The 21,018-nt window shown below is 53.6% G+C and overlaps 1 protein-coding gene across 2 annotated transcripts; it reads left to right on the forward strand.

Moving 5' to 3' along the window:
• The first annotated feature begins 380 nt into the window (after window positions 1-380).
• EWSR1 (EWS RNA binding protein 1) lies at window positions 381-20,755 on the forward strand. Of its 2 annotated transcripts, none has more exons than XM_048964175.1 (17): window positions 381-466; window positions 2,146-2,182; window positions 2,433-2,484; window positions 4,514-4,637; window positions 9,644-9,827; window positions 11,092-11,259; window positions 12,848-13,062; window positions 13,533-13,713; window positions 16,388-16,425; window positions 16,937-16,969; window positions 17,843-17,961; window positions 18,517-18,646; window positions 18,805-18,927; window positions 19,030-19,207; window positions 19,550-19,647; window positions 20,155-20,422; window positions 20,541-20,755. In XM_048964175.1, the coding sequence occupies exons 1-17, from the start codon at window positions 391-393 to the stop codon at window positions 20,578-20,580; spliced, it is 2,064 nt and encodes a 687-aa protein (XP_048820132.1). In that variant the 5' UTR covers window positions 381-390; the 3' UTR covers window positions 20,581-20,755. The 2 variants fall into 2 exon arrangements, with proteins under 2 accessions (XP_048820132.1, XP_048820133.1); XM_048964176.1 differs by having other exon boundaries at window positions 16,391-16,425.
• The last annotated feature ends 263 nt before the right edge of the window (window positions 20,756-21,018 follow it).

Genomic DNA, 21,018 nt, shown 5'->3' on the forward strand with positions numbered 1-21,018 from the left:
CAGTGGGATACCCACGCAGTGCCACGTCACCACTGGGACCCCCCCTTGCAGCAGGACCCGGAGCGGAGCAGCCCCGCAGCCCCGCAGCCCCACGCCACGTGTGACACGGCGGCTTCCCCCATCCCGCCAACTGACGTGACGTCACTCACTGGCCACGCCTCCTTGAAGCCACGCCTCCTTGAAGCCACGCCTCTCCCCTCGCACCGCCCTTGCGCGACGCTCCGTAACGGCGGCGGGCCGCACCACCCGCTGCTCAGCGCGGGGGGGGAAGCCCAGCGCTCCGCCCACCACAGCGCCCCCCGCCGCCGAAGTCGAATCACCTCTTCTCTCTGCCCCCCCCCCCCCACGCCGCCTCCCCGCAGTGGTACGTCCCGCCGGGCGGGGCCGCGCATGCGCAGCGCGCGGCGGCCGCGGCGGCCGGACGTTGGGAGCGCGGAGGAGGAAGGAGAGAAAATGGCGTCGACGGGTGAGCGGGGCGGCGCGGGTCGATGAGCTGCACAGGGCGGGCGGCTGGGCCGCGGGGGTCGCGGATCGGGCCTTGAGCCGCTGTCGAGCACCTCGGCCTGAGGGCATCCCGAGCCGTGCGGGGGGCGTTGGGCCTTCAGCGCTGCGGTCAGGCGGGCCTGTCGGGCCTCGGCGCGGTGTGCGCGGGTGTCGGGCCGTCCCGTCCCGCTGCGGGGCCGGAGGGTTTGCGGCGCTCAGAAAGCGGTGCGAGGCCTCTGCTGCGCTCTGTGCGTCGCGGCGAGGGCCTCGGAGCCGCTCCCGGCCGTGGGAAAGAACGGTCGTTGGGGCTGCGTGCGGGTGGGAGCTTTAGGCTCAAATAACGGAGGGTTGGGCGGGCAGTTATGAAGGAATTGTGTGTTGGGAGGGCGGCGAGGTGCTGGAGGTGTGCGGAGCTGCGTGCGCTCCATCCGCGGTGCGGCTCCGTTACGCGGGTGGGCGCTGGGCAGCCTGAGCTTCTGGGGCCAGCAGCCCAGGCTTGGGGCTGAGCTGTGCTTCAGGTTCCTTCCGACCCATCCCGTGGTTTATTAAAAGCTTGCGGTGGATGAAAACTGAATTTTTAACGCGATTCCTGGTGTTCCGTCAGCTGCAGTGGTGGCAGGTGGTAACGTTGTGCCCTACGGAGAATGGAGGGCTGTAGGAAGTCTTCAGGCAGGCTCTGCAAACTCGCAGTCCTCGTTTTTTTTCAGTAGAGACCAGTTTAACGCAAGGTGTGGTGGCAGCAGAAATGCCAGAACTTTTTTCTGCGTGGGGCTGCCTGGCTCTGAGCAGAGCTCTGCGCACGTTTGGTTTCTGATCCCAGCTCAGGATGCTATGAGGAAAGTCTGAACCCGTTCCTGATCTCTGTCCTTGGGACCTTTCTGGTCCTGGGAGAGCTGGAGGAGCTACAGGAAAGGTTTGGTCTTAGGGATGGAGTCGTTGCTACCATTTGCTGTAGGTGGGACCTGGAAATGCTTGGTGACTTGGAGGGAAAGCGTGCCCGTAGGAGCTGTAATCGTTTCAAATATAGCCTTGTAATTGCCATCTGCATGCATTTTCCATCCCTAGCAGCAAGCCAGTTCAGCAGAGGATTGTTGTTTTTTTTTTTTCTGGTTGGATTTTCTGGATTTCAGTCCTCTAAATCACAGTATTGGCATGGGCTGGGACTTGGGGGAAGGAATTGCTGCCAGCTGCTGGTCTCAAACCCTCCTGGGGAAAAGAGTTAGAAGTTTCCAGTGATGCGTTGGTGTCCTTGAAAGTTAAATAGAAGGGGCGAAGCGCTGTGTTTCTTACAGCCTCAAGGACTTACAACCTGGCCCTTTGAAACAGGGCTTTTGTAAGTGTCAGCCCCTGTGTTTCTTTTGTTCCAAACCCCACTACCAGTCCCTTGGGTGCTACCCAAGGTGGCAGTTAAATTAAAGTGGGGTCATTTGAGATCAAAGCTGCTGCTGCAGACAGCAGAAACAATGAAGGGAAGAGAGGTTTCGTTTCCTTCAAAAAGGTTGAGAAAGTTCATTTACCTTACTCTTTTGAAACCAGGTTTCCAGGGGTTTATAGCAGTTCTTTCAAGCTGTGGGAGGAAATTCCAGCTGCTGTGCCGTTACACTGTTAATTTTGTTAAGTCTTTGTCAACCTTTCTTTCCTTCTTTTTTTTTTTTCTTGTAGATTATAGCACCTATAGCCAAGCTGCAGCTCAGCAGGGGTAAGTAGCGTTATGGTCTTACTCTTCTGTTGTAAAAAGTTGTGATGTAAGCGTGCAGTAATTGTGGTTTAGTCTTAGCTCAGGTATGCCTTACAAATCTTTGGTTTTCCTTTGGTTTATGTGCTGCTTTCACAATTTAAACACTTCAGCACAAACGCAGAAAGCATTTGGCTGTAGAAAGCTGTTGTGTGATGCATGTATTGCACGAGCACTGGGATGCATTGTAAATATCTCCAAATTCATTTTGCAGCTACAGCGCGTACGCACCTCAGCCAGCCCAAGGATACGCACAGACCACGCAGGTAAAGCATAGCAGGGGTTCTGACCCTTCTTGGCATCCCAGCTGCCATCTTTCAGCCCTGGAAAACTCTGAGCAGCATCAGAGTCTGTCATTAGGAGCTGTCTTGTAGCTTCCCACACAGCCTGCGCTGCGTGCTTAAAGCGCCTCGATGTCTGGGAGCTTCCACGTTCCTTGTTAACATATCCCAGTTGTTGCCAAGAGGAATAAGAGCCTAATTCTTGGTGTATGTTTGACACTTACATGTCAGTGGGTGTTTTACTTGGTGGTGTAGGAGAGAGAGAAAAAGGAGAAAAAGGAAGGGGAAATTGCCTTTTGTGCGATGGCCACAGTTGGAAAAGTTAGGAGAGGATAGATTTCCTTCTTTTTCGTGGAGCTGTTGTAGTTAAAGCTATGAGTATTGTTAGTTGGCTGGACTGCAAACTGATGGTGATCTTTCAAAGATGAGTTATGCTTTTTTTTTTTTTTTTTTTTTTTTTTTTAATCCTTAGGATTCAAGTTACTGAAACCACAGTTATCTGCAAAGTACCAGTGTGGTTTTTGAAGTCAACTTGGTTGACTTTCCCCAGCATCTCTAGAGAGTGGTTTATTTGAAAGGGAGATCCTGCCACCCAAAAGCGTTTCTGTATTCTGCACACAAAAGCTGTTGTGCTGGAGCATTACAGAGCAGAGCTAACAGGGCTTTGTGCTGCTGCCCACAGCTGCCAGCCTGTGGCAGGTGAGGCTGCACAGATGCCTCTGCAAAAGCACCGCTGTTACAGGAGGAGTTTTGACATCTGGGTCAGCTGAGTTGAAAATGACAATACTTTTCATTTTGAGTAAGTGTGTTGAGAGAGACAAATTGTGAGAACTGCTGCTGAAAGCACAGGTCCAAGCACAGGAGGTGTAAGCAGGCTGGCGGGCATATGAACAGGAGGCTTCAGCATCCTTTAGTGCAAGGCTAACAGCTCGTACTCAGCAGCAGGTAAGTTGCCACATGAGGTTTGCAGCATCTCATGCCTCTGGGCGCAGTGAGCTTCCACAGGCAGTGGAGATTTCAGTCTGATCAAAGTTTTTGTCTTTGAAATCTGTTGTCTTGATTAAGATCTGTACTGCTCGTGAGCCAGGGAGGCTGGCTCAGAAGTCACACAGGCATTTAATTCTCTGAAAATCTGGGCACTGAGGTTTGTCTTAGTGCTGCTTGAGCTCCAACTAGGCTTTCCCCAAACCCGACTGCTGAGCAGTCAGTCACACAGCTGGCTGGTGCCCGAGGTTCAGGCTGACGGACAGTGGGCTGTGGGCTCTTAAGCTGGCAAAACCACAGCATCAGCAGCTCTGTACTGATCCAGTCTCCTCACACCGCCTGCTGCAGCCAAAGGGTTGCTTTGCAGAGCTGAGCTCAGGGCTGAGCAAGGCAGCAGCACTCCTTTGGGCTGGGCTTGGGGCAGGCTGTGGGGTGAGAGCTGATCCCTCGCTGAATGCCAAGGTGCTGGGGTGGCGTGGCTCCTGCTGAACCCATCCTCAGGTGCCCACATAAACTGGTTCTGACAGATGTTGGCTGGTGGGTGTGAAGAAGATTCGAAATAACTTCACTGAAAGCTGAACCAGATTTCTTCTGGTGAATGCTAGTTGAGGTAGCTGATGTCTTGCTTCGTGCAGCTCTGCGCTCTGGACAGCCCCACTCCAGCGTTGCAGGTTAGCTCTCAGGAGGCGCCTGCGAATGTAGCTATGTGCCTGGGCAGTTATGAGGAGCTGGATGCTGTCCTGTTTCTCTTCACATAGAGCACACGTGTTTTGTGAATGTGTAAGAGGCTGCTCCTCTGGTCCTGGCATTGAAAAATTGCATTTGTAACTTCATTACAGATCTGAACTGAAATTTGCAGTAGCGCCCAATCTTTCAGAGTAGCCTTGGCTTGACTCAGATTGCTTTCAGTAAACCAGGTAACACAGATCCCCCCAGTCTGTGTGCAGCACCAAAACAATCTGTGTGTATCTGTGAGACACGGGCAAGTCGTTTCTGCTCACAAATTAAATCTCTCTCATCTTTGGAGCAGACCTACGGGCAGCAGAGCTACGGGACTTACGGACAGCCCACCGATGCCAGCTACACACAGCCTCAGACAACTGCAACGTATGGGCAGACTGCGTATGCCACGTCCTATGGGCAGCCCCCCGCTGGTAAGAGCTGCAGGGCTGATGGTGCTGGGGAAGGACTTGGGCTCAGCTCTGTGTCGGGGAGCTGCGGCCCGAACTGTGTTGTGGGAAGGGCTTTCTTCCTTGGGAGCCTGCAGGTTCAAACGATGCGAAGGCGTGGGTGGGCTGAACGCCCTGAGCAAGTAAATGGAGCCGTTTCATTTTTTCAGGGAGCCTTTTGGGTGCTGGTTCATGCTGTGGAGCTGAGCATGGCTGCAGAATGGGCTGTACTTCAAAAGAGCGCAGCAAACACAGGCTGCCCAGCAGCGCTCCTCGCGAGTGCCTGTTCTGGCTGCTCTTGGGCCCACTGAGTCCGTGTCCTGAGTCCCCTGCCTCAAAATCAAACCAGTGACAGTGATGTATGCCTCTTCTGATAGTGTACCCTCTACTTTTTGTCTTGTGCTTCCCACAGTAGAAGGGACCAGTACAGGTTTGACTATCCTGCTCACTCTTGCATGGAAAACGCCATCTCATCCTGTCTAAACTTGCAGTGTTAACCCTTTAGGTGTCCCTTGCTTTAGCACCAAAAACTTGCATTATGTGCACTAAGAGTGTGCTGGACTGCAGTGCTGTCTGCAGTCTGCACGTTTCTGTAAGGAGCAGCTTTGAAAAGGCTGGGAGGTGCACTTTGTGCAGGAAGCTTCCTAAGCACCCAGGACAGGCGTGCTGAGATGTTTCAGGTGAACATAACACCACTGTTTTACTATTCCCTAAAGGGTAAACAGCATGGTTAGACGTGTCCAGATGTCCTGACCGCCATCTCTGCATGTTTCGTGTGATGTCTTTGGATTTGCAGTGCGGGTGCATACTCCATGTGCTCATAAACGCTCTCTCCACTATTTCAACATGTGCTCTTTGAACTGAAATTTTGTACGTACGAATGTCTTTAGCATCTGAAAGAAACTGTTGAGACATCATTCACTTTCGATATATTTGGCTTAAAATCTCAGGAGGCTTTCAAAAAGAGAACTAGTTTTCCTTCCAGCAGTGCTTGGGGTACCGTTTTCTGCAGATTCATCCTTGGTTGCAAACGTCTCTCAGAGTGGCAGCCTTGTGAAGTATTTCCTGGAGCGTGGCAATACCAGAACAGGCAGGCAGTGTGCCCATGGGTACCTGGCCACAAAGCTGCTGGGGAATGCTTCCAAGGAAGAGGCAGAGAGAAAGAAAGCTCTATCCTACAGTGTGTCCAGTTACATAGCACTTAAACTACATGGGTGAGGAAAATATCTGCCTGGCAGGTATCCTGCAGGATGAGGATTTTAACAGTTATCCGCTGGGTTTCTCCTTCCCTTTAACAATCCGTGCACTAAATGGGCAGAAAGGTTGTTTTGTGGGCTTCCCAGATTTTTCTTGGGAACGTTGGAGTCCTTTAATCATTCCTGCAAGGGTTGTGTTTGTGCTTGCTCTCCAACAGTATATTTCCTGGATTAATAACAATGCCAGGCATCTCTTCTGCACGGCTGCTTTTTAGGCGAAACACTTTGGTTTCTTTTCATCTAAGAAAAGAAAACTCAGGAAGTGGCCAAATGAAAGGTTTTCTTTTTTCAGGCCTTCAAGTATGATTTGCCTCAACCCGTGCAGCACTTGTCCGTGGCGGAGCTGTCGGTGTTGCTCTCGAGGCAGAGTGCCAGGTTGTGTTTATTCTTCCTCTGCCTGCCTCTCCTCCAGGAGCCGGAGCTGTGCAAATGGGGCTGATGGCGCTGAAGGCCTGTCTGTCCATCACTGCCTCTGCTCAACACCACTTCTGGCTTCTCATCCCAAAAAGAGCCTGTGGTGCTGCCTGGAGCACAGATCCTAATGCCCTAAAAGACGAGCTGTGTTTGCATTTGAATTTCAATTTATTTTTCTCGTCGCTTTTTGTTGGCGAAGGAATTACTGCAGTTCTCCAGTTAGCTTAAAGCAAAGTGACTTTCTGTCTTACTATATTTTTTAAGAACCCACCGTTGTTGGGGAAATTCCAATACAGTGCAGACACGGCCTGTTGGGACCAAGCCTCAGGCTGGGCCTGGGACCTCTGCAGCCTCCTCGCCTTCCTCTTTCCTGCCGTGGCTGCAGAAGGTGACCTGGAGTCCCCTTGTCCAACCCCTCAGGGTCAGAGCCTGCAGGCTGCTCTGCAGCTCCCAGCAGCAAGTGAATAAGGGGATTAACGGGCACCATCAAGGCTGTGGTTGTGGGTTGCTGTGTAATCACTGCGAGATGTAAGCATGAATTGCAAGAGTAAATAAACAGCTGCATCTGGTACGGTTATTGGCTTTCCAACATCATCATTTGGGGATGAAAATATGATTTCAAATCTCCAAGTCTAAATCTACTTTAAGTAGATGGGAGCAGCTCCGTAAAGATAACCAGCTCCCACTGCTCAGAATTGGAAGTAAATACTCCCTCGGCTGTGTTGCCTGCCCCAATAAGCTGTTACACCAAAAGGAAGCAGGCTGAGCAGCCCCTGCTTCCCTTTCTCTGGACCTCTGCTGGGAGGTGTCTGTGCCAAGCAGGAGTCAGCCTCCCTTGGGCACCAGGATCCTGTGGAGAGCCTCTAGCACAGCTTGAATCAGGAGGGAGCTCTGAGAACTGCTGCTGGCTGGCCTGAAGCCTGCTTGTTTCAGAATGAGCCTCTTTGACTACAGCATTTAGTTGCTGTTCTCTGAGGACCGAATCCTGAAAGCTTCCCCTCTGGTGAAGGATTCCTGGACTTCAATGAGGGTTTTGCTCACGGGCGTGGATGGTTTGTGAGGAAACTGAGCCGTGCAACAGCACTTCTTACAGCAGGTCATCAGAGTTCTCCCATTGCTCTTCTCTTACAATATCTGTCCTGCAGATTTGCCATTTGTGTTACTGACTGCTGGGAGGAGGAGGGAGAAGTGATGCTGTGCAAATGGCCCCCTCAGAAGTACAGCTCTGGAGGGTTTGCAAAGCATTGAAGCTAAGTGGCTGAAATGAGAATTCAGGCCAGCAGGATGTTAAATCACCGCCTTTTCTTTCTCTGGTGCAAATGCTTCCTGCCGTGCTGCCTGCACGAGGGAAATGCTCCATCAGAGCCGAAGCTTTAACATTCAGGATGATTTTCTCCTTTCTATTCTAATGCCTGTGCAGAGCCTGCAATTAGCAAACCCACTCAGGTGATGTAAAAGGGCAGCGCTGCCCACGGTGGCACCACGAGGGCCCCTTTCTGGAGGAGGGCTGTCCCTGTGTGCTGCTCCCCAGGGCTGTGGTTTCAGTGGCACACGTGTCAGACCGTACTGCAAACAGCAGGTGGGTTTTTTTAATAAGTGGTCAGGCTTCAGCCACTTACAGTAAGGATTCCTTCAGCTGTCATGTGGAAGCACCGTGTGGCTCACGTTGAAGGGTTTGGGCTGTTTAATTCTGTCTGAGGCACTAAAAGCCCCATCACTCAGTCCTGTTTAAATTCCCCTCAGTCCCGCTCTGCAGTGAAGCTCTGAGCAGCCAGGCACAGCTGAACAACTGAGAAACTGCCAGCAATTCCTGTCTGCTGGTAGAAAGGGAGCTTCCCAGCTCGGCAGGAGCACGATGGGGAAACTGCTCCACAGCGTTCAGAGGGTGGTGATGTGAGAAGCATGCAGGGCAGCAGGCAGAGGGAACAGCTTGGGACTGGTGCCTGCAGATGGAGCAGAGGGAAAGACTTCTTCCTACTCAGAGCCCCTCATCAGCGTGCTGGGACCGAGTGGAAGGCTCAGGAGCAAAGCACACAGCAGGGTGTTGCAGCTTGGTTGTGTTTGCTGCGCCCGCTTCTCCTTTCACTTCTCTTCGTCTCCACTTCCTGCTTTGAGGACCCTGATTTTCCAGCAGGTTACCTGCAGAGCACAGGGAGGTGGTTGTGCTTCAGCAGGAGCTCACGCTTCGTTCTGCTGGGAGTGCTTTCATTTTGGAAAGGGGGGAATCAAAATAAGAAGCCTGCAGCACGGTTTGCCTGACGTGCTGTGTAACGAGTAGGACACAAGTCCTGTGTTTAATACAAAATGTGGAGCGATGGAGAAGCTGTTACCTTAATTGATGCAATTAAGATCACTTCAGTAAGACTGTTGGCTGCTTTTTAGCAATTGATTTTTTTATACTTTAGTAAATGAGCTTTTGCTAACAAAATTTTTAATTGGTAGCTTTTCATGCAAATCTTTGTTTCATAATTGGAAAACCAGCTTGCGTGCTTCTTAACTATAAAAAAGCCACTGTGGTAATTCTTGGTTTGTTGTTCATCTTTGTTGACAAGCCCAGTGGTCAGCTGAATTACCTAGCAACAGCTGCTGGGAGCACTGATCTCAGCGGAGCTGGGCTCCAGGATATTCCTGTAAAACTGTTCAGAAATAAATCTGAGTGCTGGGCTAAAAAGCTGAAGCAGACTGGAATCGTGGGAGAAGTGAGGGGACGTGAAACGTCTTACAGACCGGCACACGAGGCGGCTCCTGACCTTTCTCTTAAGCTGAAGCAACCGTAAAGTGCTTTCCTTCAGTTTCTGGAATTGCTGTTTGAAGTGATGCTGACAAAGGGCTCAGAAAGACTTCTCTGTCTGCCTGGTGCACTTTTGTGCTGTGGTTTCTCAAAGAAGCTGCCAGGATGGGGCTGTGCTTTTCCAATTAGTTGCGTTTCTTTGGCTGTAAAGCCAGGAGGAGCTTTGTGCGGCCCACTGGACAAAAGAAGGCGCTGTGCCTCAGCCTGCCCTGCTGTGCTGCATTAGCAGGGAGCCTCAGGTGCTGCAGACAAACGGCCCTTGGATGCTGGCGGCAGGCTGGCCTCCAGAAGGCTCCTGGGGTGTGCAGTGGGGATGGGGGGTGTTTGTGGGGCAGGCTGAGGGTTCCTGGAGTGGGGGCTTTGTGGGGGAGGTGAAGGGATGCTGTGGGTTGGTGCGGCACGCTCAGGCCAGCTGTGAGGGCTCTGCAGCAGCGCCGTTTCTGAGCTCCCATCCACCAGGAGTGAGACAGCAGAGCATCTGGAGCGAGGGGGCCGTGCTGGTGTGGTGACGAGGCTGTGGTTTGTTGCAGGTTACACGGCCCCGACCGCCCCCCCAGCGTACAGTCAGCCCGTCCAGGGCTACGGCACGGCCGCCTACGACACCAGCACTGCCACGGTTACCACCACCCAGGCTTCCTACGCGGCGCCGTCCTACGGCACCCAGCCTGCCTACCCAGCCTATGGGCAGCAGCCACCTGCGGCCATTCCCCCGAGGTAACGTTGTGTTTCTGTTTCTCCTGAGGCTGTGTGTTGCCCTGCTGACGTGCCCAAGGGCACCGCCACCTGAATGGAGGCCCCGCTGGTTTTGCTTCCAGTTCTTCTCTGCCTGTTACAGTTAAGCTTTGCTCTTGCTGCAGCCGATCGCACAACGTTTTCAGAGCTGGAAGAAGCTGTGTAGGTGCTTCTGTTGTGGCACAGTGAGTCAGCGCTGCTACTGAGAGAGCAACCAAGCAGCACAAATGGGCGCTTGACTCATGATCTGGACCAGAAAATGGACCATTCTGCTTGAGTCACGGGGTGGTTGGGATGATGCTGTGCCCTGTGATTTCTTAAGTGGCTGCACATGCTGAAGACAACTTCCTTTTTAAATCTCTTGTGTCTGGGCACTGTCAGTAGCATGTTCAACTTCATTGTCTGCTCAAGATATTACAGGTTTAGAACGTGGAATGGAAACTTAGAAGCCAGTCAGAACTGCTTTGTTCATTTACCTGATGTTTGCAGTAACTGCTCCTGAGTAACAAGGCCAGAGCATGACACAGCCCTGGCTGCGTCTCTCAGATTACACTTAAGTATGAATCTTGGTGTATTTTAAATATTCTTCCCAGCTTGTACAATAAAAGTAGCTCAGTTCTTTTTTTTCATTTAGCTCTGATAAACACTTTGAAATTCTAAGCGGAAGGCGACTAATCTAAAAGGAAGGGGACATGCAAACTGCATGCAAAGAGTTCTCTTTATTTCCAGGCCTTGAGAGTTAATGCTAAACATCCTCTCCCTTTCATCAGATAACGTATGTGGGGCAATATCTGCTTGCACTGGATTCTAAACCGAACAATGGTGCCTTTAAGTGGCAGCATTTCTTGCTGCTTTGGAGCTAATCGTTGACAAGCATTGTGCAAAGCAGAGCAGAGGGGCAGCGCTGCTGACCGACTTTCCTGGCAGTTTCACATCTTCTGTTCCAAGAGCCAAAGTCTGAACCCCTCGCTGTAGGTTTCATAATGCAGCTGGCAAACAGAAGCTGTGATGCTCTCCAAGTGCTCTCAGTTCAGGATGTTGTTTCTTGGTGGCAGTGTGCAGTGGGCAAAATGTTCAGTGCTCAGTATGTGTGCACGAGCTGCTATTGAGTGACCAGCACTGATGTGCTGATTTGTCACCCTTCCCAAAGAAAGTACCATCCTGCCACAAGGGATCTTACACCTCTGGTGCTTTCACCTGTGGAGCTCTGTGCTTCTGTCTCCTTATCGTTCATTATTACTTTCAGACCCCAAGATGGCAGCAAACCAGCAGAGAGCAGCCAACCACCGTCGAGCACAACAGGCTACAGCCAGCCCAGCCTCGGCTATGGGCAGAGCAACTACAGCTACCCCCAGGTGCCTGCCAGCTACCCGATGCAGCCAGTTACTGCACCTCCCTCCTATCCTCCTACCAGGTAATCCTTTCAGAAAGCGAAGCCTCTTGCAACTAGCATGGGAGCTCTGAGGTTAACTGGGGCAAAAGGATTTTTTCTCAAGGCTTTTTAGGTGAACGAGTGTAGAAGGAGGTTCAGCATCCTGGGAAGGGGTGGTTCTTTGGAGTGGTACTAGCTGCAGAGGTAGGGCAAGGGTTGAATCACAGAATCATGGGATCATTAAGGTTGGAAAAGACCTCTACGATCATTGAGTCCTACTGTCAGTTTATCACCTCCGTGGCCACTAAACCACGTCCCTCAGTGCTGCATCTCCACACTTCTGGAACACCTCCAGGGGTGGTGACTCCACCGCCTGCCTGGGCAGCCTGTGCCAATGAGAGAAAAAAATGTTTCCTAATATCCAACCTGAACCTCCAGGGAGACCTGAGAGCAGCCTTTCAGTTTCTAAAGGTGGGGTGGGGGAAGGGGATGGGAGGAACATAAGAAAAAAGAGAAAGACATTTTAGCAGGGTCCGTGGTGATAGGACAAGAGGAAGTGGTTTCAAACTAAAAGAGGGCAGATTTACGTTGGAAAAAGGTTTTGTACTATTAGAGTAGGGAAGGACTGGCACAGGTTGCCCAGAGAGGTTGTGGTGCCCTGTCCTATGGGGCAGACACCCAAGGTCAGGGAAACGGGGCTCTAAGCCCCTGATCAGGCTGTAGGTGTCCCTGTTCAGTACAGTTGAACCAGTTGTCCTTTAAAGATCCCTTCCAACTCAAACAGTTCTATGATTCTGTTGCTGGAGTATCCTCTTCTCCAGGCTGACCCATCCCAGTTCCCTCAGCCACTCCCTGCAGAGCTGTGCTCCAACCCACTCAGCTCCATTGCCCTTCTCTGGATGCTCTCCACGGCCTCAATGTCTTTTGTGTAGTAAGAGGCCCAAAGCTGAGCACAGTACTCGAGGTGCAGCTCACATTCAGCAGGAAGTTGACACTTCAGATCCTTTTGTTCCACGCAGTTTTCCAGCCGCTCTGTCCCACGCCTGTAGTGATACCTGAGGAGAACTGCTCTGACTGCTACAGTCACGAGTGAAGAGAGCATTGAGCACCTCAGCCTATTCCTCATCCTTGGTTGTAACGTTCCCCACTGCATCCAATGAAGGATGGAGTACGAGGTGTGGAAGTGGCCTTTAGCTGCCTCCTTACACGGTTTGGGAAGGGCTCGCCTCTCCCCCTCAGGTGTCCTTAAAGTGTTGATGCTAAGTTTTAGAAGCTTTGAAGGCTGGGTTCTGTGAGGATGAACAGTTTTATTGTCCACCAGCTAAAAATATTGCAGAGCTGAGGCAGAAGGGAGCCTGTTAACTGCATTGCCACTGATTTTACCCTGGCACTTCAGGCTCTTTCCCAGAGGCGTGTTGCAGATGATCAGATAGATTTTGCTTATAGGTTTATTTTTTTCCCTGCTGTCAAAGCAGCCTCTGTAGGATGACTTCAGCTTTGTAAGTGGTTTGCGTAGCACACAGGCCTTATAATTGCATTGCTTTCTTGTGTGAGCCACTGCTGCAGCCTGATGCACATGTCTGAGTGCGTTGACTTACCTTCCCATCTTTAAAATGCTTTTGTCTTCCAGCTATTCCTCCACACAGCCGAGCAGTTACGATCAGAGCACTTATTCCCAGCAGAGCACCTACGGGCAGCAGAACACCTACAGCCAGCAGACCAGCTATGGGCAGCAGAGCAGCTACGCGCAGCAGCCGCCCCCAACGAGTTACCCCCCCCAAACTGGATCCTACAGCCAGCCCCCAAGCCAGTACAGCCAGCAGAGCAGCAGCTATGGGCAGCAGAGTGAGTGTGCCTAAAGCTGTGGCACTGCTGTGGGAGGGCTTGGTCTGCATCGCTCCTGAGTGAGCTGCCTCTGAAGGAGACTTGGCACTACTTTGGGTCTGAAGGATCTGAAGGGAAAGCAGCGTGGCTGGGTTCTGCCCCTTCTCACTGAAAAACAGCCAGGCTGGTTCAGTAGAGCACTGCCACGCTCCCCTCGCTGCCCTGGAGGTGGGTGGCTGGTTGTAAAACACAGAAATGCAGAGTGCCGTTGTGGCTGGGCTGGGCAAGGCTCGATATAAGCAGCCCAGTGACCGTTGTGCAGAGGTCAGACCGGTGGGGCCTGACTGCAGATCCCAGGAATAACGCAGTGCCTGTGAGCAAGCAGCTTCCACGCGGTACTGCCCAATTCCAGTGCTTGAAGGCAGCGAGGAGTGGGACAGGAGCCACCCCTGTCTGCAGCCTCGTGATGTTTTTGTTGCTCTCTTCCTCAGGCTCGTTCCGTCAGGACCATCCCAGCAGCATGAATGTGTACGGACAGGAATCTGGAGGGTTTTCAGGCCCAGGAGAGAACCGGAATATGAGCGGCCCTGATAACCGGGGCAGGGGAAGAGGGGGATATGAGCGTGGAGGCATGAGCAGAGGTGGGCGGGGAGGAGGACGCGGTGGAATGGGGTAAGAGCAAACCTTTTCTCCTTTTACCTAATTCTGTTTTACCCGTAGGAGTTGAGAATGGAAAGAAGGGACTGAAAGGTTGACATTCCCAGCTGTACTTCCATGGATAAACATCTCTGTAGCAGCATTGCTTCTAATCCATGGAAATATTACCTGAGGGGAAGTAGGAGCAGGATGTATGTTTGTTCTGTCCTGCAGCTGGTTGGGCCCGGGGCAGCCAGGGGTGTTGCTAAACCTGGAACTTTCAGCTCCCTTCGTGGTCATGCAGAGGTGAAGTTCCTCTGTGGGGTTTAACAGTAACTTTGGATTGAACACACACAAACCTTCTGCCAGGTCCAGGAGTCACTCACTTCTTGTGCCTCAGCCACTAATGGGGAACTTGACAGGTCAGGTTTGTACCAGGCAGAACCTCGTGTCAGCCTTAGCAGTAGCATGCAGAGCTACATCCTAAGTGTAGTGTGGGGCAGATTGCTGCTGTCGAAGCCCTGACTCTGAGTGTCAGAACACTTGGAGCTTGGCTGAAGTGTGAAGGATGACCCCGAGACCACGTACAGCTCTGGCTCGGCTTCCAGGACCGCTCCCCAATTGGAGCTTTCGGGTGCTCTAAACCAGTTTGGCCATTTTAACTGATGGCAAAATCTGGTTTGGCAAACCTGTGTCTTCAGGTCAGCTGTTGGTCTCCCCGTCTGTGACGTTTGTTGAGAAAGGTGAGGAAGGAGGGCCGATCCCAGAGGCTCCTAAGGGAAGGAAGACGTAGCTTTGTGTGTGTTCCATCCCCTCGCAGCGCGGCGCAGAGCTGTGCAGAGCGCCCCTCGGTGCTCCCTGGATGTGCAGGGACGCAGGGTGCCAGTGTGGGCAGGGCAGCTGGAGCTGCAGCCTCTCGCTGTCTGTCGTGCAGCCGGCGCAGTGCGGCTCTGCACAGCTCTGCCGAAATGACGTGGGCTGAAATCTTTATCGGAGGAATCCACCTGAACTCAGCCTCCCGCTCGTGGAAAGGGGAGGAGAAGCCTCGCTCGTGTTGGAGCGCGCCTGGCTGCGATTGGCTCGAGTGGAACCGAGTTCCACGGTTCTGCATAAAGATTTCACCCACGGTGAATTTCTCTCTAACGGTTTGAAGTAGACGCAGACACTTGAAATGCCCATCATCACGCCCCCAAATTTGTAGCCCCTCTGGAGCGCCCCAGGTCCGGCCCCCCTCGGCTTTCACGCCGCCTCCAACCTTAAATGGCGCACGGGGCGCCGGCTGCAGCATAAGAGGCCCCGCTTTGTGGACGCGGCCTCCTGTGAGCACCGAGGGGCAGGCAGGGGAACTCGGCCCCTAATCGTGCTGTGATGATGGATTTCAGTGTCCCCAGCAGGTAAGGAGCTCGATGTTATTAACGTGCCCTTTTTCATTGACTCGGTTATTTTATATTTTCATTGGCTGTTAAACATGGAAACTTTTTAACATGCTTTGTCGCATTTATATGCTACAGGTTACAAAGTGAGAGCCTTGTATACACCTCAGTACTTAAAAAGTACCCGTACTCAGTACTCAGCCGGCAGCATAATGAAAAGTGGGACTAGACACGGTGTCCATATGGAGAGGAAAAATATACATAGAATATTTTTAACCAAATGTATTCACTGTATAAATGGAATCCTTCTGTAACTTTGGTAACTGAATACTTGTTGTTTGGTAATAAAACCAGAGGAGGTATACTACTTTAGAATTGTGTAACATTAAAAGTAACCAAAAAGTGTAAACGTATGTGTTTGACAAGAGACGTGACATGAACGGTGTGTGCTTTAACCAGAGCAGGCAAAGCTGCATGCTACAGCTCGAAATGTGTATTGACAACTTTTCTCTTCTTTCCAGTATTAGAGGTGCAATACTTGCTAGTATAGTGGTGCCCTCCCTCCTCTGCTCGTCTCCTTCCAAACAGCTTTTGCCTTTCCCAAACCAAAAGAGCGACAAGCACCCAAATGCTCTCGGGGTGGCCTTTCCCAATTAAGCTGCGCTCGTGAGCCAAAGCTTCGGCCGAAGCTTCTGCCGAAAGCCACGAGCTGCCATTGGCACGTGCCCACATTGGCGTCCCGGTCTCTGTGCCCACAAAGCTGCACCCCAGGCCTCCGAGCCCTCGCCGTATGCTGTAAGTCCTCCTCCTCAGAGACTTGTTAAGTTCAGTAGCGACCTGAATGTATGGCTTTATAGCGAGGTTGGAGCGGGAATGTCATCGGAACTGTGGTGGGCATCGCGTGTGGTCGTCTCCTCCCTTTTGAACTGTTAATGTCAGGGAGCTGGGAGGCTGAGGGTGCGCTTTGTGGACACACGGCAGGGAGGGAGGACCAGCAGGCAGCCCGCCCTGCCTCACGAATCGATCTGCAGCGCTCAGAGGCGGTGCGTGGCGTTGTTGTTTGGCCAAGTATTGCACTGATAATACCAATGCAAAGCAATGCAAGGGTACCGACAGCAAAGTGGTGTCTAGAACCAGACAAGCGAGGTTGTGTATGGAAAGGAAATTTGAGCGAGCTGCCCTGAAGAAAGGCATAGTGACGAGATGAGAGAGAGAGAGACAGATGCATTGTTTGGAGATGTTTAGCCAGTGCCCTTCTTCCCAGTGAGCCGCAGAGGCTCAGAGCGGTACTGGCTTTGTAAAGGGAAAGGCCTTCATTTCTTCGTTTATCCCCCCAGCAGCGCTGGAGAGCGAGGTGGCTTCAATAAGCCTGGTGGTAAGTTTTTGAGCATTACAATGGATAGTGTTTAAAAAAAAAATTGCAGTCAGTTTGTAGAAAAAAGTGTAATTTGTATTAGTTTTAAGTGGCTAAAATGACGTTTGCAACAAGACTGTAATGGGTTCTGCCGGCCGTGCCAGGGGTCTGCGGTGACAGGACGCAGGGTAACGCGGAGGAATTGAGAAACCACTTCTGTAATTTGGGGAAAAGAGACGGTTTGGATTTGATAATTTTAAAGTAACTTTTTATTAATGAGCTTAAAGCGGATTGGCCTGGTAACGCATTAAAAAAAAAGTGCAATAGTGGTTAATGGATGGAAAGGCTGCTAAAAACAGCGGACCGATCGCCGCGTAGAGGTGCATTGCTGGTGGTTTTGCAGTGTGGGTCAGTTGGAGTTTAACCAGCGCCATCGAATGGTGGTGATAAGTAGATAGTGATGTGTGTGTCGCTCCTGCAGCTGCAAGGCCTGCACTAACACTGCTTCTTATGGTTCTCTCCCGACTGGCAGGACACATGGAGGAAGGACCGGACCTTGACTTAGGTAATTGTCACTGCTCAGCCCCTCCCAGGTTGCGGCGTGCAGATTGCTGTGCTCATCCCAGCTCGCAGATGTTGCCCTGTATCTTGCCCTCCTGTAGCAGGAGTACAGAGATGCTCTGCTCTTTGCAGTCTCTTTGGGGCGGTTTCATCTGCTTCTTTATTCCTGATTCATCAGAGCGCTTGGACTGGTGGGAGCCCACACGTGTTTGGAGATGCTTGTGCTTCTCCGTGGAGCTGGGGGCTCCTGCCAAGGAGCTGCCTGGAGCAGCAGAAAGCACGTCCCAGGCTGCAGCAGTCTGGAGCTTGTAGGCGCTTGTCCAGCAGTCTCCTTCTTCTTATAAGATCCTAGAATGGTTTGAGTCAGAAGGGGCCCTCAAAGGCCGACTTATCCAACCGCCCCTGCGACCAGCAGGGACGCCCACAGCCCCATCCCCTCACCTTGCTGTCTGCAGGGATGGGGCACCACCACTTCTCTGGGCAGCCTGGGTCATCCCTGCCCGCAGCCCTTTGCTTCCTCCTGCACAGCCACGTTTGGTAGCTCCCCGTCAGTGCAGGGAAGGAGGGAATTATTGCAGCAGGAGGGGGTGAGCATCCCTGCATGGGACCTGCAGGCTGCAGAGGCGTGCTGTGCCTTCGGCTCTCCCTCCTGCCCCATTGCACAGGTCTCACACTGTGGCTGGGTGGCTCTGCAGCAGGGAGCAGACGGGGCAGCTCAGCCCTCAGCGCTGCTCTCAGTGCCTGCAGTTCCGTGTCGCTTCGTAAATGCACTTATTGAGAGAGGAGCTGCAGCTGGCTGAGGGCTGACGTGCTGGCAGTGCTGCGCTGCTGGATCGCTGCCTCCTGCCGCTGCCTGATGCTGAGATTTGCCTCCTAGGCCCACCTATGGACCCGGATGAGGACTCGGACAACAGCTCAGTGTATGTGCAGGGACTCAATGATAATGTGACCCTGGAGGATCTGGCAGACTTCTTCAAACAGTGCGGGGTTGTCAAGGTGAGAGGAGTGTGTGTGTGTGTGTGTGATGGCACAGAGCACAGAGAAGGGGGTTGGCTGCCTCCTCCCTGCCAGCTGTCCCATTCCGCCCCATCCATGGAGCTGAGCAGCTCTGGTGGGCAGTGAGGTCGGCACAGCCTGGGACCGCCCTGTAGCACAAGCTCCCCAGCAGAACCTCGGCAGGGTTTGCCCCTCTGCGCCTCCGTCAGCCACGCAGAAGCTGCAGTGCTTACAGACTCAGAGGAAGCATCCCTCTGTGCATCTGCTGCTGGTGGGATGTGTGACAGCTTGAGAGAGCAGGGTGGTGGAGAGAGCAGAGGAGGATGTGGGGAGGCTGCAGCTCAATTCCTGCTCTCGTGGGAGCCTGCAGGAGAGGCTGCTGGGCCGGTTCCTGCATTTGGTTGGCGTGGTAAAGCCAGAGGGCCCTTTCTCCTACCACGGAGTTGCCAAGTGGAACCGTTATCTGAAATCAAAAGCAGAACAGAGGAGAGAATCCCCACTCAGTATGAACAGGGATGTGTGATGCCTTGTAATAATGCTTTGCTGTCCTGCTAGATGAACAAGAGGACTGGGCAGCCCATGATACACCTCTACATTGACAAAGAAACTGGCAAACCAAAAGGAGATGCCACAGTCTCTTATGACGACCCATCCACTGCCAAAACAGCTGTGGAGTGGTTTGATGGTGAGTGTGGGCTGTGATGTTTCAGGATGGCCCTTCCGCTCTGCAGTTTCCCGTGGGATTATGGACTCCGTGCACCTGTGTGTGCTCTGGGAAGATGTGTGTGATACCGGGCTCTACAGAAGCACAAAATGAGGCTCTTGCCTTTGTGTTCCTCCTAGGGAAGGACTTCCAGGGCAGCAAGCTCAAAGTCAGCCTTGCGCGGAAGAAGGGCCCGATGAACAGCATGAGGGGCGGGATGCCCCCACGGGATCAGCGGGGGATGCCTCCCCCTCTCCGTGGAGGTAACACCCGCTTCCCTCGGGCTCCTGCGGGGCTCAGCCTGCAGCACAGCATCCCCCACCTGCAGCTGCTGCCCGGCGCTGTTAACGGGGCTCTCCTTGCAGGTCCTGGGGGGCCTGGAGGCCCGGGGGGCCCCGGTGGGCCGAGCGGTCCCATGGGCCGGATGGGAGGCAGAGGTGGCGACAGGGGAGGCTTCTCCTCCAGAGGACCACGGGGATCCAGGGGAAACCCCTCTGGAGGCAGCGTGCAGCACCGTGCCGGGGACTGGCAGTGCCCCAACCCGTGAGTACCGCCTGCCCTCCTGCACAGAACACCTTCCTTTCCTTTCCCTTCTGCGGGGCTGTGGGACGCCGTCCATCCCAGCGCAGGGGGGCTGTGCTGGCTGAGGCACTGGCCAAGACACGCGGGCCTTTCTCCTAACGACTTGCTGGGTCTTCGGGGAGCTTCTTTCCCCTCCCCAGAGCGTGGAGCATCGCAGCCCCGTGCTGCAGGCTGGGGGAGCTGGGCTGCACGCCGTGCTCTGGGTCCTGACATCCCCCTGCTGCGTGCGGGTGGATCTGTGCCCTGCAGCGCTGCTGGGTGTCACCCAATCCTGCTCCTTACTGACTGCTCTGTTATGCGTAGGGGATGTGGAAACCAGAACTTCGCTTGGAGAACAGAGTGCAATCAGTGCAAGGCTCCTAAACCAGAAGGGTTCCTCCCACCCCCTTTTCCCCCTCCAGGTACGTGGGGCTGAGTTCACAGCAGGGCTGGGTCGGTGGCACCGGCGGTTTTGTGACCGCCGTGGGGATGTTGAGGGAGCGGCAGCTTCCTGCCCCTCGGGCAGCCGTGCTCTGAGCTGCGAGGCGGATGCACGGACTGCTCTGCCTGCAGCCCTCGCACGCTTCCCCGCGGCTCTGTGCCGCACGTCCCTTCTCCAGAGCACCGCTTTCACCTCCTTGCTCCCCGGCGCTGCCCTCTCTGTGAGCCCCTCGTCCCTCAGCTCCGTGGTTTTCCTTTCTGCCATCCATCAGCCGCTCGGTCCCCCTCCAGCTCAGCCGCTGCCATCCTGAGCCCGTGGCCGTACCGCCTGCGTGCCCGGAAGCTCATCCTTCGCTGCGCACCGGGGTGCCGCCGCCCCCCGCGGCTCTCCTTCCAGCACGGCGCGCCCCAGCTGCGATGCGGCGAGCGGGAGGAGGGCTGCGAGGCGCTCCGGCGCTCCGTGCTCTGAAGCTTTGCCTCTCCCTCAGGTGGAGACCGCGGTAGAGGCGGCCCCGGGGGAATGCGGGGCAGCAGAGGCGGCGGTATGATGGAGCGCGGCGGCCCCGGCGGGATGTTCAGAGGCGGCCGCGGCGGAGACAGAGGCGGATTCAGGGGCGGCCGGGGCATGGATCGAGGCGGCTACGGAGGAGGGGGCCGGCGAGGAGGGGGCCCCGGGGGTCCGCCCGGCCCGCTTATGGACCAGATGGGAGGAGGAGGCAGAGGCGGAAGGCGCGGAGGCCCGGGGAAGATGGACAAGTATGTGGGGAGCGGGCGGGGGGGAGGGCGAGGGGGAGCCGGCGGGGCGCAGCGTCCCCAGACCCACGGAGCGGAGCTGGGAGGGCTGTGGCACTGACCGACTGCTGTGTGCTTGCAGGGGGGAGCACCGCCAGGAGCGCAGAGACCGGCCCTACTAACGGCACAGCCCGCCCGGCTGCATTTACTACCAGATTTATTTTTTAAAACCAGAAAATGTTTTAAATTTATAATTCCATATTTATAATGTTGGCCGCAACATTATGATTATTCCTCGTCTGTACTTTAGTCTTTTTCACCGTTTGTGGAGAAACATTAAAACGAAGTTCAACGGTAGTGTGCCGACTTCTTTTTTCCTCCTCCCCCCTTCTAAGAATGGTTGTCGAACTAAAACTGCCCCCCCTCGTTGTGAGCATGCTCGTATCGCCGCGCAGCCCCCAGCGGCGCCGACTAATAGCTGTAACGATGTTGATGGTTGTGATGTTTCCTTTTTTCGGTTGGTTTTTTTTTTTTCTTTTTTTTCTTTCTTTTTTTTTTAATTAAAATAAAATTCCGAATGTTTATAAACGTACCACTTCTGGACTCTCTTGAGAACGTTC

The sequence above is a fragment of the Lagopus muta genome, chromosome 17 (genome assembly GCF_023343835.1).
Source record: "Lagopus muta isolate bLagMut1 chromosome 17, bLagMut1 primary, whole genome shotgun sequence".
NCBI classification, from domain to species: Eukaryota; Metazoa; Chordata; class Aves; order Galliformes; family Phasianidae; genus Lagopus; species Lagopus muta.